The sequence below is a fragment of the Ascaphus truei genome, chromosome 8 (assembly GCF_040206685.1).
Source record: "Ascaphus truei isolate aAscTru1 chromosome 8, aAscTru1.hap1, whole genome shotgun sequence".
Taxonomy (NCBI): Eukaryota; Metazoa; Chordata; class Amphibia; order Anura; family Ascaphidae; genus Ascaphus; species Ascaphus truei.
The window spans coordinates 73265058-73283493 of record NC_134490.1 but is presented as its reverse complement, the minus strand read 5'-3'; the positions used below and the strand labels follow the sequence as shown (position 1 = coordinate 73283493).

The following is an 18436-nucleotide window of genomic DNA, read 5'->3' as shown; positions in this document are numbered from 1 at the left end:
CTCCAGCATCTATATGCAGCAATAACCATGTTTACTAATAATTTCAGAGTTTGATCAATATCACTGTATCATCAAAGACCATAGCATATATTTACCTTGTCTATCCAATGTAAGGTTAGGACAGCATCAGCCATCCATGTATCAAAATATGAGACAGTAAAAAGACCACCACTGTATCAGCACAAAAAAGAGAGCAGTGGTACTTCATAATAAAAACATAGCATCTCTTTTGATCCAATAGTTATGGACAGAGTATCTATATGTTTGCCTCACTTAAAAGAGACTATTATCTGGCACAGTGCAGTTAGTTACACCACAAGCCAGAGTACCTCAGTGTGTGCAGCCGTTACTATCAGCTGTCCCTAAAGTATGTAACCCTACAATTCAGGTAGGTGAGGGTGGGACACTGCAGTTGAGAAAATGGGTAAAAAAAGTCTGTGATAACGCTGATCTTCCTCTGGTGCCACACTGGAGTGTGGTGTAACAGCTAGAAATGGTGGTGAACACAGCTCCTGCGGTGGTCTCGCTCCTTGCTGTAGACAGGCGGCCGGGTTGCCGGTCTTGCTGTTAGCGTGTGACGTCAGAATTGGCGCTTCCCTGGACGCGCGTTTCGATTTCACTTTGTCTAAAGGGATGGGATCTAGAGACTGCAGATGAGTGCCGCACAGTCTCGCTCTGTATGCTTTTAGTTGCCGGGATAATGCAACACGGACTAAAAAAGCAGAGCAAGTTTTTGATAAGTTGGAGATCGATTGTGAAGACTATTCTGATCTTAAGACACAATTCTCAAAATTAGAGACATTTCTACCTATAGACATTCGTATCTGGTGGGACATAAAACTTAGCAAAATTACTAAAGCACTTTCCAGGATGTTAGATTAGAGAGTGTGGAATATATATGTATTTTCACTTATATTATATATGCATTAACAACTTAATAGTTTGCATATTATGTGACAAACTAAGTGTGGTATATTTTTTACCCAAATTTATTGCATGATTTAAGTGATAATGTATATCCTTAGTTAATATGAATAATTATGAACATACTCCATTTCAGTCTCAGTTCACTTTCTTTATATGTATTGGGTTTTGTGAATTCAATATTGATGCTTCATGTTATCTCTCTAGTAGTGTTTTAATATATGAATGTTTATTCAATGATCACAATTTAAATTGCCCAGCATATAACCTTCGTTACTACGATATTTATATTTAATATCCAAGGATGTTTTTTTGACAATTTATTGAATTGTTTTTTATTATTATTGTGTCTATTTCTTATGTTTTAATTTTTTATCTGTGTCTGTTCTTGGTAGTACCCCTTGGAGTGTCAATATCTAATAAAGTTATTATGTTTTGTATTTCAGTCATGGCGCACATGCGTCATACGCCTGGAGTCACGTGATGTGTTGACGTCCCGTCAATGGGCACGTTGAGGTCACACGCTCGGTTTCGGCCTGGGGAGCGGCGATTGGTGCTCGTGCACCGGTGCCTTCTGCATAGATGTATGAGCATTCTTGCCGCGCCCCCTGCGTCTCCGGGCTGTGATTCCCACGTGTGTGTGGCTCGTCCGTGCGTGATGACGTCAGACGTCCGCACCACGTGACGTACACGGAAGTGTCGGCGATTGGCGCTGCTGCACCATGAGTGCATATAAATAAACACTCCAGAGGGTAAGTAGTTATTTACCTTGATAAATGACTATTTATAGTCCGAAATGCGTTGGTGTGCTTTTTGTTCTTGATCCATTAAAATAAGCTATATTTTTTATTGTGGGAATGCATCCTGGTACTTTTTTTCTGGCTTTGCCAGTATTGGACGTAGTGCTCCGTTTTTCTCTCTTCCTTGTTCAGTATACTCATCTACAGGCGGAGGCACACTTAACCCATGGAACGCTGGATACATTTGGACTTGCTGTTTATTGTGGACATTCATCCCCATGTGAGTTTATTCCAGTTTACCTACATATGTTCTGGACATTGTTTATATCATTTTGTTCCATAGAAATAGATGTTCATCGTACTGGTCACCGGCAGGTGTCTACTATAATTATATCCTTACTACTGTGCTGTGTGGGATTATAGTTTGCCAGTTACACATCTTTTGGAACCATCTGTTACATTAATTTATTGGGTTATTTCCATCTACAAGAAGTCATCCTTTTAGTATTGCTTTTTTCTATTGAGCACCATACAACATTTTTTTTTTAACATTTTTGGTACCAGGAATGTACGAAATTGTATAGTTAAAGTGGGAGAAGAAGAGCGACCACCGAGCTTGGCGAGAACCCAACCGTCGGGCCCCCTCGATATACAGCAAATTTTTGTGGTCGTGAGGATGGCAACAGGTTCCTTGGTGCATTGCAAAAGATGCCTCCACTCTTGAAGAGCCAGTTTAATGGCCAAAAGTTCACGATTACCAATATCATAATTTCTTTCGGCAGACGAAAATTTCCGCGAAAAAAAACTACATGGATGGAGTGTTTCTTGGGGAGAAGACCTCTGAGAGAGGACTGCGCCAGCTCCTACGTCCGAAGCGTCGACTTCCAAAGTGAAGGGAAGAGAGGTATCCAGGTGGCGTAGGATGGGTGCGGACACAAAGGCTTTCTTAAGAACCTTGAATGCAGCAATAGCTTCAGGAGACCAGGACGTGGGATCGGCGCCTTTCTTGGTCAAGGCGGTGATCGGAAGAGCAATGGAAGAATTTTTTTGATGAATTTCCTGTCATAATTGGCAACCGAGGAAACGCTGCACAGCCTTGAGCGAGTTAGGCAGCGGCCAGTCGAGAACAGATTTAAATTTTTCTGGATCCATAGAGAAACCTTGGTTAGAGATAGTAGCCTAGGAAGGCAGTAGAAGTCTGGTGGAACAAACATTTCTCCATCTTGACGTATAGGCGGTTAGAACGGAGCCTAGACAGCACCAGTTTGGTATGTTGAATGTGTTCCTCCATGTTTTTAGAAAAAATGAGAATGTCATCCAGATAGACTATGACAAACGTCCCCAACACATCCCGGAAGATGTCGTTCATGAACTCTTGAAAGACGGCAGGAGCATTGCATAAGCCAAAGGGCATAACTAGATACTCATAATGTCCAGATCGCGTATTAAACGCGGTTTTCCATTCGCTCCCCTCCCTTATGCGAATGAGATTATAGGCCCCTCTTAAGTCGAGCTTGGAGAAGATAGAGGCCCCCTGGAGACGATTGAACCGTTCAGAGATTAAGGGAAGGGGATACCGATTCTTTACCATGATCTTATTGAGTCCGCGAAAGTCAATACATGGCCTAAGTGATCCATCCTTCTGTTTCACGAAGAAGAAGCCTGCCCCAGCAGGGGAGGTAGAGTTGCGGATGAATCCCATTTCCAAATTTCCTTGAATGTAGGATGTCATGGCCTCAGTTTCAGGAACGGACAAAGGATACGATTTCGACTTCGGAAGGATGGTCCCAGGAATCAAATCGATAGGACAATCGTACGGACGATGGGGAGGTAGAACCTCAGCTTGTACCTTGTTGAACACATCCAAGTACTCATGATACACGGTCGGTAGAATCAATAGATTGGAAGGAACGGAATCAAGGCCAGCGAGCACCGCAACAGGAGGAGCCGTAGGAGCAGACTCAGCGGAAGAAGGCCACTGGATAGGCAGCGTGCCGGTCCGATCAATGCGCGGATTGTGGGGTTGAAGCCAAGGCAATCCTAAAATAAGTTGAACAGTAGGAGAATGGAAGATATCGAAAACTATTACCTCTTTATGACCGTCGACCAAGGTCAGCGTGAGAGGAATGGATTCCCAGATGATGAATGCTGGCTGAAGCGGCCGACCGTCAATGGCCTCGAGACCAATAGGTGCTTTTCTCCTAACCATAGGGATTTGGTTCTCGGAGGCGAAGGTTTGGTCCAGGAAGTTACCACCAGATCCAGAGTCAATGAAAGCTTTTACCTGCAGGAAAAGGTCAGGACCCTCCAGAGTGGCAGGAAGTAAAAACTTCTTTGGGAGATCTTCAGGGAGAGAGGGGCAAGAAGAGACAGTACCCAGTAGAAGCCCCTCTACCGGGTGTTCCCGTTTCCCGGCTTCAGGGGACAGTTCTGGAGACGATGTTCCGAAGAACCACAGTAGAAACAGAGTCCCTTCTGACGGCTACACCCTCAGAACCTGTGCAGGGTCAATGGAGTCAACAGGGAGAAGAGCAAGCGGTTACGTCATACGTTCGGTGGATAACAGAGTGAAGATAGCTCTCCCCACACTCCGAGTGCAGCCACATGGCCACAAACAGGGACGAGATTCCCACACCGGACATGGCACGCCATTACCCGCACCTTAGAGGAATGGCCAACTACATCCTACCGGTAGAACATGGCGCCAAGATCTTGCTGCTGCTCGGTAGGGACATCATGAGGGTACATAAAGTCCGTAAACAGCTTAACGGACCCCACGATGCGCCATACGCCCAAAGACTTGACCTAGGATGAGTGATAGTGGGCAACGCGTGCACTGACAAAGGGCACAGACAAGACTATGTTGATGCCCGCAGAACGGTGGTAACAGAATGTGGACACACATTTCTCTCTGAACCATGTCTTGGCCATCTCCAAGTGACCAAAGGACCAAGTGAAGAGAAAAGACAAGGTCGCACCCCTGAGATCAACAAAAACATCCTCACATCGGATGTGACAATGGCCTGGGATGCTCAGCAGTCCAGACAGCTAAGGACGATGAGTCGACTCCACCAAGGGAAGGAAGTGACCTCCCAAAGGTGACCGACAAAGGGATCGCCCAAATGGCAATAAACAATCAAACAGTCCTCCATCTCACCTCAGGACTTTGCTGACTTTTTTAAGAAAAAGGTGGAGTCCATACGGCAGAACATCCCATCTGTTGCCTCCTCCCATCCCACAATGCTTCCCAACTCTCCTCCTGCCTTTCTTGACTCTTTTTCTGCTATCTCGGAGGAGGATGTATCACTGCTGATCTCCTCTTCTCCCTCTACCACTTGCCCTCTTGATCCCATTCCCTCCCATCTCCTAAAACCTCTTGCTCCTTCTATAATCCCTATGCTCACACAGATCTTTAACTCTTCCCTCTACTCTGGTACCTTTCCTTCATCCTTCAAGCATGCAACCGTTATACCATTACTCAAAAACAGCAAGCTTGACCCTACCTGTCCTTCTAACTATCGACCTGTCTCCCTCCTGCCTTTTGCCTCCAAACTCCTTGAACGTCTTGTATACTCTCGATTGCTACACTTTCTCAACACCTATTCTGTACTAGACCCTCTACAATCTGGCTTCCGCACTGCTCACTCTACTGAAACAGCCCTCACTAAAATAACTGACGACCTCCATGCTGCCAAAGACAGAGGTCATTACACTCTGCTCATATTACTCGACCTCTCTGCAGCATTCGACACCGTGGACCACCCTCTTCTCCTTCACATTCTCCATACTCTTGGTATTCGGAACAAAGCTTTATCCTGGATCTCCTCTTACCTCTCCCATCGTACCTTCAGTGTCTCTTTTGCTAACACCTCCTCCTCCTCTATTGATCTCTCTGTGGGGGTACCCCAGGGCTCTGTCCTGGGACCTCTTCTCTTTTCTCTCTACACACTCTCTCTAGGTGACCTAATCACATCTTTTGGGTTTAAATATCACCTCTATGCTGACGACACACAAATTTACCTTTCAACCCCTGACCTTACACCTGCTATACAGACCAAAGTTTCTGAATGCCTCTCTGGAATATCATCCTGGATGGCCATCCGCCGACTGAAACTTAACATGGCAAAAACAGAGCTCCTTATACTACCTCCCAAACCTGGCCCTACTACATCCTTCCACATTGCTATTGGAAATACGATCATTCACCCAGTAGCCCAAGCATGCTGCCTAGGGGTCACACTTGATTCCTCTCTCTCATTCTCCTCTCATATTCAAAACGTTTCTAAAACTTGTTGCTTTTTCCTCCGCAATATCACAAAGATACGCCCTTTCCTCTGTTACTCAACTGCTAAAACTCTGACTCAGGCCCTCATTCTCTCACGTCTCGATTACTGCAACCTCCTGCTGTCCGGCCTTCCTACCTCTCACCTGTCTCCCCTACAATCTATCCTAAACACTGCTGCCAGAATCACTCTACTCTTTCCTAAATCTGTCTCAGCGTCTCCCCTGCTGAAATCCCTCTCCTGGCTTCCGATTAAATCGCGTATCTCACACTCAATTCTACTGCTCACTTTTAAAGCTTTACATTCTTCTGCCCCTCATTACATCTCAGCCCTAATTTCTCGCTACTAACCATCACGACTCTTGCGTTCTTCTCAAGGATGTCTTCTTTCTACCCCCTTTGTATCTAAAGCTCTCTCCCGCCTTAAACCTTTCTCACTTTCTGCCCCACACCTCTGGAATGCCCTTCCCCTCAATTCCCGACTAGCCCCCTCGCTATCCACCTTTAAGACCCACCTTAAGACACATCTGCTTAAAGAAGCATATGAGTAGCACTGGATAATCATGGACACATGACACAAAGCTTGGCCCCCTGCAGACGCACTTACTAGTATTCCCTCCTACTGTCTCTGTACGTTCTCCCTACCTACCAATTAGATTGTAAGCTCCTCGGAGCAGGGACTCCTTCCTTAATGTTACTTTTACAGTATGTCTGAAGCACTTATTCCCATGATCTGTTATTTATATTTGTTATTTATATGACATGTATTACTACTGTGAAGCGCTATGTACATTTTATGGCGCTATACAAATAAAGACATACATACATACAATTGAGGTAAGATAGAGGATTCCCGAGGTTAGCAGTCAAGGAGCTCGTTAAAGACGGACCGGGCAGCCGGGTGAACCCGCTGCCATTCCATTCACCAAAAAGACGCCTCCTGAACAATAGAGAACCTGCCATCTCTAGGCTCACTTCGCTCCGCCGTAACCCACAAGGGGAGCCGGAGACCAAAAGCAACTTTGTGGCCTTCATCCAGAAGAGACTCCTTACCGGCCACGCAAAGCCAGCACCTCTAATGAAGGAAGGTGAAGAATGCTGGTACCTCCAATCATCTAGGGCCTACCACCCTCAGGAACCTGATCAAATCCGGGTAGTGTTCGGCCCCAGCGCTCAGCTCCAGGGAGTCCCCCTGAACGACTCCCTCTTCACTGGACTAGACTTGACAACCAGTTTCCCAGGAGTGTTGTCCCGCTCCCACAAGGAGCCAAAAGCCATCTCCTTCTGCCAAACGCCAGGTGATAGAGCGACAGGCTGCCACGGCTGGTATACCTACAAGGGGATACACTCTGTGGGTGAAACTACAGAGACAAAAGGACTGTTCTCTCACAAGACTAAAAGGAAACAGTGCCAGAGACTTTTACAAAAAGACTTTGTGGTACAACCAGCAAACCTGGAGCAGTTCATCCACCCAACATCCTTTGCTAAAAGACTTTGCCAAGGGATCTCAACACCAGTGGTGCTGGCCGGTATCACCTCGTTATGTGGACATGGACTTTGCATTATTATGTTGTTATGTTGTATGCATTGCACATATGTTCCACATAGCCTGCCATATAGTAGTATCTACAGATACCAGACGGGGAGTGTCATGGAACAGGAATACCCCTGTCTGTACTTCTGTTTCCCCCCCCCCCCTTTTCCTTGCAGCCCTGCTTTCAGCCCTCTCAGTGCCAGCTGTATGTGTTTGGCTCTGCACACAAACACAGTGCTTGTGTGATAAATACAGTGCCATTCCCTCTCTCTCAGCAGCTTGTTGTATTAAAGATGCAACATTATTGCTACATGTTGTAGCTTCCACAGACACTCCTGTGAGTTGTCATGGCAGCCCCAGCTTCTCTCTAAAATGGGCTGGTCTGCTTTCTCCCCCTCTGCTCTGCCCACAGATGGTCTGTCCCCACACTATCTTACTACCCAGCATACATTGCCATTTCCTTTCAACCACACCACTGGACGAGTGAGTACCTCGCTGTAACCCCTGTAATGGTGCTACAGGATTATCTTTTCACCTCCCTTTACTACTAAGCACACACAGAGATTTAGACCTACACCTCTACACAAGAGACTGTATTTTATCCTGCTTTCTCCAAAATAAAGTAATAAAAGACACAGACCTTGTCGTGCTTGGAAAAGAGGGCCGAGTTGACACTATCTGAGCTAAGTCATCCTACACGTGACCCTCTGGCTTCCAGAATAGATAGAGCTCATCAAAACCAAGGCTAAAAGAGAAACTTACATTGGAGAGTGATATTAAAACATTACAAACCAAATTATACCAATATAAAGACAAAGAGGGTTTTAATACCTTGGATAACACCCTAGCTACAAACATGAATAAAATGGAAAGGGACATACAAGAAACAGGTCAAATATGAAAGGAATAGATTGTACTGTGAAAGAAATCAGATATACATATGGCAGAGGTCAACACCCTTTAAAAACCCCATCTCATCCACTCCCTGTAAAGGCAATAAGGGTCACCCTAGAGAACAACAAAGATCAATTCTCAAAAAAATATATATATCATTTTCTCATTCTGTAAGTGGGGACTCTGACTTTTCCGACGCTGACCTTTTCACTCAAAGGACATTTTCTCAGGATACAGGAGCTGGGGCTCAGGCACAATGTGGTGGATCCAGAGATGAAGAGAGACGAAACCCTTGGGTTTGCAACCCTAGAGACACTGAGCACGGATCATACCCAGGCTCTTAAAAAAAACAACACACACATTCCCAGCACGCTCTAACTCCAACACCCACCACATTATATGTAGGTGTATATATATATATATATACTAGCTGATAGACCCGGCATTGCCCGGGATGTAATGACGGCCTGTGTGCCTTTATCAATGTGGCCGGATGCCCAAGTGGTCCGGTGCCACCTACCATTACATCTACTGCCACGGACCCTGCTGTGGGCCCTACAACTGCTGTTCCAGCCTGCTGTGACGGTGCAGACGGTCCCAGAACTTGGATCCGTGTCTGCGGAAGGTGAGTGGACTGCCCCAGGGGTGTTGGGTGTGAGTCCCCATGTGAACGCGGAGCAAGGTAGCTCCATAAGCATGGTCACCAGGGCCAGTGGCTCGCCCCGGCATCGAATCCTGGCGGAGGTACCCCCACCCGTGGCTGTCCCAGATGACGTCAATCGGGCGGAACCTATGGAGTAGAGTCAACCACTTACCTGCCGTCCGGAGAGGAGTTCCAGCCCAGTCATTAAAAGTACCATGCGCGGGAGAAAGGTGAGTTGGCTAGAATAGCCGTGTGTATTAACCTTGGTTGCATATCTAAGTCACGTGCTCACTTGTGTGCTGTTCTTGACAGATGGTATATGGGGTCGGATTGAGGGGAGATATTCTTAAGTTGAGCGAAGCTGAAAAGTGGGCCAGCTAGAGAGCTGTGTTATTAACCGTTGTCCCGTATTCAGGTCACGTTCTCACAGGTGTGCCGGACATGACACCTAGCTATTCCATCTTTAAGAACTGGAAGAGTGTGAGTGAGACCATTGATTGTACACAATACATTTTCAGCTTGAAACATAACATACTATTGGTCCTCCTCTCTCTTCTCATCCCATTTATTGTTTTTGTCTTTTAATGCTTGTCGTTTGTTTGTCATTTGTTTGTTGGTACTGTCTGTAAGTTCACATCTCGCCACTTCTAAGGAGCGCACAAATATTTGAACTGTTAAAGAATGTTCCTATGTACTTTAGAGCATTCTTGCACCATTTGAAGTCACAATTGATGGCAATTAATTTAATCTCCTCCTGGGACAGACTGATTTTTAGGATTCTGATTTATTATTTATTTTGAAACCTGAAAGTCTGCTAAAGGATCCGAGATCCTGGAATAAATTTGCAGGTGTTTGGTGTTTTAACCACTTTGTGAACCCATTAACTTTATATTCCCACCATGCAGTGGATGGGGGGCAGACCCCATAGGCCATACTGTAAATCACTTCTGTCTGTGTCACCTTGTGGTAAAATGGACTCAGTAAACCAAATATCCGCCCTGTCTGTGTCTCTTTCTCAATCTGTGGTAGGCGTGACAGATTCCTTTAGCCATATAGTATTTTTTCCCCATGGTACTCAAATTCATGGATTGCTTTGCAAAGACCTGGTAGTACTGCACTTTACATTATGCCGGGGTAAATATGCAAAAATTGTAATTCTACCTCAATCCCTCCCACTCCTCTGAAAAAAAATGGCGTGTCACTGGACCAGATACCCCTGGAGAGGAATGGTAACCCAATCCTGCTGTGATTTGCATACCCTTCCCTCCTCCATTCCCTCTCTTCCCTCTCATTCCTTCATTTTTCTATCTCGCTCCCCATCATGCCTTCAGTCTTTACGTGGGCTCTTACCGCAGTCCAGATGGTGGCCTTTTTGGTGGGCGTGGCCACTAATGGCTTTGTATTGGGGGTCAACCTTTGTGACAGGATCAGCGGCAGTCACCTCACCTCCTCTGACCAGTTCATGTGCAGTATGGCTGTTTCTAACCTCTCGCTACAGTTCTGGTCTGTGTCCAACTGGATCTGTGACCATTTCAAGGAGACAGGGTATTCCTGCCAGGCCATCTATGCCTTCAAGATGGTGTCCAGTCACTGCAGCCTGTTGCTGACCGCCTCTCTTTGTATCTTCTACTGCAGCAGGATTGTGGTGTTCCACCACAGCCTATTGCTGCAGTTACAAACACATATCAAGTCCTCTTACCATTATCTCATCGTGTGGTCCTTTCTCATATGCCTGGTGATGGGTCTCCCACTAGCCTGGACTGATGAGAGACGTGAGAGTGTCCTCAGCACTAATTTTAGTCTCCCTGGTAATAGCAGTACTAAGAACCTTTCTTACATGGATACATACCGGTCCCTACTGGTGCCTTTTGGGTACGCAATGCCGTTGCTGTGTGTCCTGGTCTCAGCCGGTCTCATAATGAGGTCCCTCATGAAGCATATGAAGAGAATGCGTATCACCATGAAAACAGGACACGAGGTCCGCATGGAAGTCCACCTGCGCGCTGGCTGTACCGTGCTGTCTCTGCTGATCCTGTTCATCGCTTACTTTGTGTCATCCATACTGATCATGATCGATTTGTTCCCTGATGAAGATCCACGTCGCGCCATCTGCTACTTGGCCTCCACATTGTACTCCCCTGTGCACAGCATCGTGCTGATTCGAGGTAACACTAAACTCCGGGGGGTGGCAGCAGGAATCGCAAGGAAGCTGCGCAGAGTGAAGGGGTAAACGCTGCCCACATCTGTACCTGATGAATCTTTGGTCACATGAACTTTCAAAATCTTGACACAGCAATACTTCTATATTGTACCCATAATATGCCTTCCCTGTGTCTGTGTGCACATACTCTAAACATGAGACTACTTGCTGTGCATATATGTAAGTCTTTATAGGACATTTAGCTGTAGCTATCTAAGATTACACCACTTATCCTAATTGATTCTATGTAAGAAGAATTTGCTTTTGCCTCAATCCAACCCCCTCCGCTAAAAAAACTGGCGTGTCACTAGACTAGATCTCCTGGAGGGAAATAGTAACCCAATCCCCACTATGCTTTGCATCCTCTCCTTTCTCCATTTCTTCATTGTTCCATCTCACTCCTCATCATGCCTTCAGTCTTTAGGTGGGCTCTCACCGTGGTGGAGATTGTGGCCTTCCTGATGGGTGTCGCCACTAATGGCTTTGTATTGGGGGTCAACCTTTGTGACTGGACCAGCTCTCGTCACCACACCTCCTCCGACCAGTACATGTGCGGTATGGCTGTTTCTAATCTCTCACTACAAGTCTGGGCTGGGGCCAAATGGATCTGCGACCTTGTCCGGGCCACTGCGCCCCTCTGCCAAGTCATCTACGCCTTGAGGATGGTGTCCACACACTGCAGCCTTTCACTGACCGCTTGGCTCTGTGTATTCTACTGCATCAGGATCGTGGTTTTCCACCACTGTCTATTGCAGAGACTGCAAAGATACATGTCATACTATTCACATCAGGTCATCCTCTGTACCTGTCTCATGTGTCTCTTGTTAGGGCTGCCACTGGCCTGGAATGCTAAGGGCTCTGCTTACAACAGCGCTGACTCCAGTGTTGTTAATGGGAGTAATATCGCTGGCACCAATTGGACATTGTCCATGTCTTATGCTGTTACATACCGCACTGTACTGATATTTGGTGGGTACATTGCCCCACTGCTTGTAATTCTGCTCTCGGCTGGTCTTATAATGAGGTCCCTCACAAAGCACATGAAGAGGATGCGTGTCACCATGGAAACAGGACATAAAGTCCGCATGGAAGCCCACCTGAGTGCTGGCTGCACTGTGCTGTCTCTGCTGCTCCTGTTCATCGGACACTTTGTGTTCTCCATGCTGATCGTGATTGATTTGTTTCCTGATGGAGATATGCGTCTCGCCATCTGCCAACTGGCCTCTACGTTGTACTCCCCTATGCACGGCCTTGTGCTGATCAGAGGTAACGGCAAACTGAGAAGGGCGTCAGCTGGAATCGTGAGGAAGCTGTGTGGCGTGAAGGGGTAACAGCTGCCCACATCGGTGCCGATGCATTTTCAATCACAAGAAACTCCGAAAATGAAACTGTAGGGTACGGAGGTCTTGAAAACTCACATTTCCTCTATACGTGTACGGTGAAGACCGGTCTGTTTGGATCGCTCTGTACACATGAAGAAGAGACCTATGAGGTTTGTAAAGATCTGCACACCTGAAGAAGAGACCTGTAAGGTTTTGAAAGCTCTGTACACTATAATTTCAGCTATAAAAAAACCCTAATGTTGGTCCCATAAAAAGTATCATTACCTACAACAAATCTACATTTCTCCAGGACTAATACGGTTACTAGAACTTTTAACTACATGAAACTAAAGTCTAAAGAGCAACCTCTCGACCGGCACAATATCCCTCTCCTAACGGCAGCAGACAACACGGCACCGATAACCTCAGGACCGGCGTGTGCTACCTGTACTGAGTACCAGGCAACTCTCCCTGTCCTCACACAGCACTGAATACACTGCTAGGCTGTCTGCATGTATTTTGTTAGAAAATGTTCTATGCACAGTAGTCAAAGTGTAATGGTATTAGGTGGTATAGAGTATCACAACTTGTATTTAGACACCCAGCATGCCACAACTTTCTTTTCTTTAAAATGTTACACTCCCACTTTCTTTTCAGCGGGGATAGATTTGAGAGGCATGACCCCTACCTATTTTCACATCTTAATATCACTTCAACCTTTCTAAATTAGTCCAAATAGTTTTGCTCCAAACTTGAATAAATGTGGCTCAGTACTGCTACTTTTTGTAGGTCACTGCGAACACTGACTATACAACATTCGTGCACCGAGTTGTTAGAATGAGCACGTTGTTCCCAACTGAATAAATAGCGCTGTTTCGGATCCAGTGTGCGTGTTTTTCATGGCTTGTGATTTACAAAATGTGTTTACTCCACTCTCTAACATCAGGTGACAAATCATAAACTTGGAAATCTGAGAGGTGACAGTCACTCCTGGGTCCAAAATGAGTCAATGGTAGCAATATGTTGGAGGCAAATCTCTCTTTTTTTTCTGGCACCTGCAAGTATTTTACATGTATTTTGAAGTCAGTTTGTAGACATTTTAAGATGAGATTTGGGAGGGATTGGATTTCCTCTGTCTGCATCCCTGTCTGATGTCACTGTGTGTTCAACAAGTTAGGGCAGGCAGTGCCCCCTCCCTTTATCTTTATTGGCTTCAACTAGGGTTGCCAGTTGGCTTTTCCAAAACTCCTGGACATCATGGTGAAAGGTGCGACGTGCCTGTGACACACACCCACACACCCCTCTCGCCGCTCCATGCTGTTTCCTCCTCTCCTTTGCTCCACCCCCAGGCTCCTGACACCTCCTCCTGACTGGCTGCATTACCCAGCAGCCAATCAGGATGGAGGAAGCTGCCCAGCCTTGCTCGGGGAAATCCCGCGGCCCCCCCAAGCCAGTCAGGTCACTATGTCCTGAGAGGTGATACCGGTATACACATACATGTCCAGTATTACCTTTAATTGTTTACTTTACAGAGCATCCAAATTCGGAACAGTCCAGTTCAATACTGGACACTTGGCAATCCTAGCTCTAATATGGATAGGGTGGGCTAGAACAGGGGGGGGGGCTCAACTCCAGTCCTCAAGACCCCCCAACAGGTCAGGATTTAAGGATATCCTTGCTACAGCATAGGTGGCTCAATCACATTGAGCTTACTGTACTGAAGCTGGGATATCCTCAAACCCTGACCTGTTGGGGAGTCTTAGGCTTGTTTTATAGTTGGTGTGCGCGCACGCTAATGCTCGTGCACGTGAACCCCACTTTGTGTGTGTACGGTCCGTGCTGTGAGCGACAGGTGGGCGTGGCTATGACATCACACCCGGCTCCCGTAAAAAGCAGTGCTGAGACTACACCTGCTCATGTATATTTCAGTCATTAAATGAATACGGCTGTACAGAAAGCAGGCGAATTGTGGAAATAATATTCTGACACTTACACTATAGTTGGGACACAGTGCAGTGATATCACTGTCACCTGGATGTGAATGCCACTAGATTTTAAGGAGAAGCTGCGCTGAAAGGAAGGAACTGGATTCCATAATTTAAAATAAACATAACACACACAGGCATTAAACAATAAAGCAATTAAAAGCAATACATCCAACAGCGTTCTCTCTCTTTTTTAAATGCAAAGTAATCGCAGCCTCACTGTGATTGGCTAATAGAGCGTGACGGGCAACGGCAGCAGCGCGAAAAAATACTTTTCAATTCTTTCCTCCGATCTGCCGGCTCAACGCTCACTGCCGTGCGCGCGCGTCCCTAATATATAAATGCCTGGCTAACAGCCAATTATAATGCACGCGTGTGCACTATATTACAGACCGTAAGCAGCACTGGGCTAGAGGATGAGTAATCGCTACACTGAGAAGCTCTCCCCATTCAGGTTTTCCTGTTGAAAAGAAAACTTAAAAAAAAATTATATATATATATTCTTAATGCATCAGAACATGTGTTTAATGAAGACCAGTACTACAGCATGTTTTATTTAGGTAGAAGGAATTGAACTTTTAGAGTGAGACTGGTCAGTACAAAATGTATGTGATTGAGACAACAGTGAGAGCAGAGCACACAATTCACTGACGGGTAATTTGTCTGATAATTTGAGACATGCTTTTCTTGCCCGTGTGATGACCACAAGAAACAGGTAACTGCACGTGTTCCTGTTGGATATAGAGAGAACATTTTCGTTGTTCAGTCACTGTTAGGGTTGCAAGGTGGCTTCTCCAAAAATACTGAACTCAATGGTGAAAGGTGCGTCAGGCCACTATGTCCAGGGAGGTAATACCGGACACATACATGTCCAGTATTACAGAACCTCTAATTTTTTACTGGACAGAGTATCCAAATACAGGACAGTCCAGTTCAATACTGGACACCTGGCAACCCTAGTCACTGTAGTAACTGAATCCATGCTGTACGGATATCGCACCTTTTGCCAGGTCAATTCTATAGATATCTAGATGAGGTCAAAACATTCAAATCAAATCCACGTATAATGGACCTGGGTCGACTAGATAGAGCGACGTGAAATCAAAATGTGATCTTGTAGCGGAGTCACAATGTATAGTGGGGTAAGATGCAGGTGTAGCCAAGGTACGAAATTGGAGCATAAAACAAATCTGTATCTGTTTTCTTTCCTCGCCCCCCCCCAAGTGACTCTCCTCCCTCCAATGAGTAAAACATCCAGTCATGGAGTGGAACTTCCCCCTCCCAATGATTGAGACTCCCCCTATCAGTGAGTAAAATCCCCCATCTCCAATAAATGAGACTCCAACCTCCCCCAATGAGTGAGACTCCAGCCTCCCCCAATGAGTGAGACTCCAGCCTCCCCCAATGAGTGAGACTCCAGCCTCCCCCAATGAGTGAGACTCCAGCCTCTCAGTGAGTGAGACTCCAGCCTCCCCCAATGAGTGAGACTCCCCCCTCTCAGTGAGTGAGACTCCAGCCTCCCCCAATGAGTGACTCCCCCCTCTCAGTGAGTGAGACTCCAGCTTCCCCCAATGAGTGAGACTCGTCCAATAAAAGTCTCCCCTCCTAATGAGTGAGCCCCTCTCCATCCCGGGCGGACCACTGACGCTTGTATTGTTGGGTGTACCAATCACTACCTATTTACAGACAGTGTATAAACTGCACCTCCCAGAATGTATAAAACAACGACGGATTAGTCACACCGTGTAGTATTCCCCGTGGCAACCACTCTCACCTAGAACAGGTGGCTCTTTCCAGCGCACGTTACCTCAGGTGGTGAGTAATCTGCAGGGGATGAATCTGCACTGAGGTTATTTTCTGAGAGTGTGGCAGTTGGGTATGTGAGATCATAGAACCACGCAGACCAATGAGAGGCGTGCGGGGGGCAGGGCGGGGCCGCGGACCAATCAGATTGGCCAGAGGTTGAGTGACAGACCAACGGACCAATCAGATTGCCCATAAGCACAGCAAGCATACAACGTTTTCATTTTAATATATATATATATATATATATATATATTTATCAAAAAGAGGGCTACTGAGTGTAGCCAATGTATTCAAACAAAAGACAGGGGTGCCCAATGCTACATCCAATTGACAAAATATATAAAGTAATAAGCATAAAGTAGAAATACTTCAATAATAATAATAATTACTTGGTTATTTAGTTAAACCCTTTGGCCAAAGCGTCATAAGCCTGCATACATACGTCAAGGTATAAAGTAAACTGTGGTTGTTTCCCTTCATACAGAGGTAAAAGAAAGGGTTCACAGTGTAGTGTAGGACCTGCATTAATTTGGTTATACCTTGACGTTGGTATGCAGGCTTATGACGCTTTGGCCAAAGGGTTTAACTAAATAAAGGAGCTCTCACTCTTTTAGCCAAGAGTATCATTCATAACTGAGCTGCAGAAAAGAGAGGAGCTGTGATATATTTGTGGGATACTATCTCCAAAATGGCTGCCTCTAGTGAAGCGCTCGATCTGGAAGTCTCCAGCTATTCCCTACCAGGTGGCTATCCGATGGTGAGGATTGGAGATCAAGTTCATCTGCGGTGCCAGCACTGTGGAGTCTTCTATTTGCGGCCTGCCAGTCCGGTACCAACCGAGGTATGGGTACCTCCTTCTCGTGTCCCCACACCTACCGGTGCAGTTTCATTTAACTACCCAGTCACGGATGCTGAGGGCCTGTGTGCCTTTATCAATGTGGCCGGATTCCCAAGTGGTCCGGTGCCACCTACCATTACATCTACTGCCGCGGACCCTGCAGTGGGCCCTACAACTGCTGTTCCAGCCTGCTGTGACGGTGCAGACGGTCCCAGAACTTGGATCTGTGTCTGCGGAAGGTGAGTGGACTGCCCCAGGGATGTCGGGTGTGAGTCCCCATGTGAACGCGGAGCAAGGTAGCTCCATAAGCATGGTCACCAGGGCCAGTGGCTCGCCCCGGCATCGAATCCTGGCGGAGGTGCCCCCACCCGTGGCTGTCCCAGATGACGTCAACCGGGTGGAACCTGTGGAGAAGAGTCCACCACTTACCTGCCGTCCGGAGAGGAGTTCCAGCCCAGTCATTAAAAGTACCATGCGCGGGAGAAAGGTGAGTTGGCTAGAGTAGCCGAGTGTATTAACCCTGGTTGCATATTTAAGTCACATGCTCACTTGTGTGCTGTTCTTGACAGATGGTATATGGGGTCGGATTGAGGGGAGATATTCTTTTTTTTGTTTGTTTCAATTTTTTTATTGTTTTCAGGGAAAAACACATTAAACAATACTTGTTACATTACAAGGAATACAACCGCATGGGTACAGAACAAGGAAAACAAAGGAGAAATTAAACATTTGTAACAAATCATCCACCATTGTGTCTTTGTCTTCTTTACTTATGTTTCCACTTTCATCTGGTAGCCATAATGTTTCCTTTTAACATTTTATTAGAGAAGCGGCCGCTTCTTTGTGTGTCCATTTAAAAGGAGAGAGACTAAAGGATAGAGTAAGAAGAGAAAAGAGAGAGGGGGGAGAAGAAAGCAAGGAGTGGGGAGTGGGGTTAGGGGGGACAGTTGCAGCTGTCCAGGCAGAGTTACTGAGGTTCGCTTCTTGGGAATGTCAGTCCTCTGGCCATATTTCCCAGACTTTAAGAAATGTATCTACCTTTTGGCTAAGTTGTGCAGAAAGAAGTTCCATTAACTTAATTTCACTGATTCTCCTCAATACTGTCTGTCTGGAGGGGGCATTGACCTTTTTCCAGGCCGCGGCTATCGAGCAGCGGGCTGCTGTAAGGACATGGTTAATCATCTTACCCATCTGCGGCTGTAAGCCTTCTATGGGTTTGGCTAAGATCAGAGTCAGTGGTTGAGGGGAGATATTCTTAAATTGAGCGA

The 18436-nt window shown here is 46.2% G+C and overlaps 2 protein-coding genes across 2 annotated transcripts; both read left to right on the top strand.

The window, feature by feature from the left end:
• The first annotated feature begins 10338 nt into the window (after window positions 1–10338).
• Window positions 10339–11247, top strand: LOC142502188 (putative taste receptor type 2 member 33). Its single transcript, XM_075613060.1, has one exon. It carries the CDS (start codon window positions 10339–10341, stop codon window positions 11245–11247), a length of 909 nt encoding a protein of 302 aa, XP_075469175.1.
• A 377-nt stretch (window positions 11248–11624) lies between these two features.
• Window positions 11625–12548, top strand: LOC142502187 (taste receptor type 2 member 13-like). Its single transcript, XM_075613059.1, has one exon. It carries the CDS (start codon window positions 11625–11627, stop codon window positions 12546–12548), a length of 924 nt encoding a protein of 307 aa, XP_075469174.1.
• The last annotated feature ends 5888 nt before the right edge of the window (window positions 12549–18436 follow it).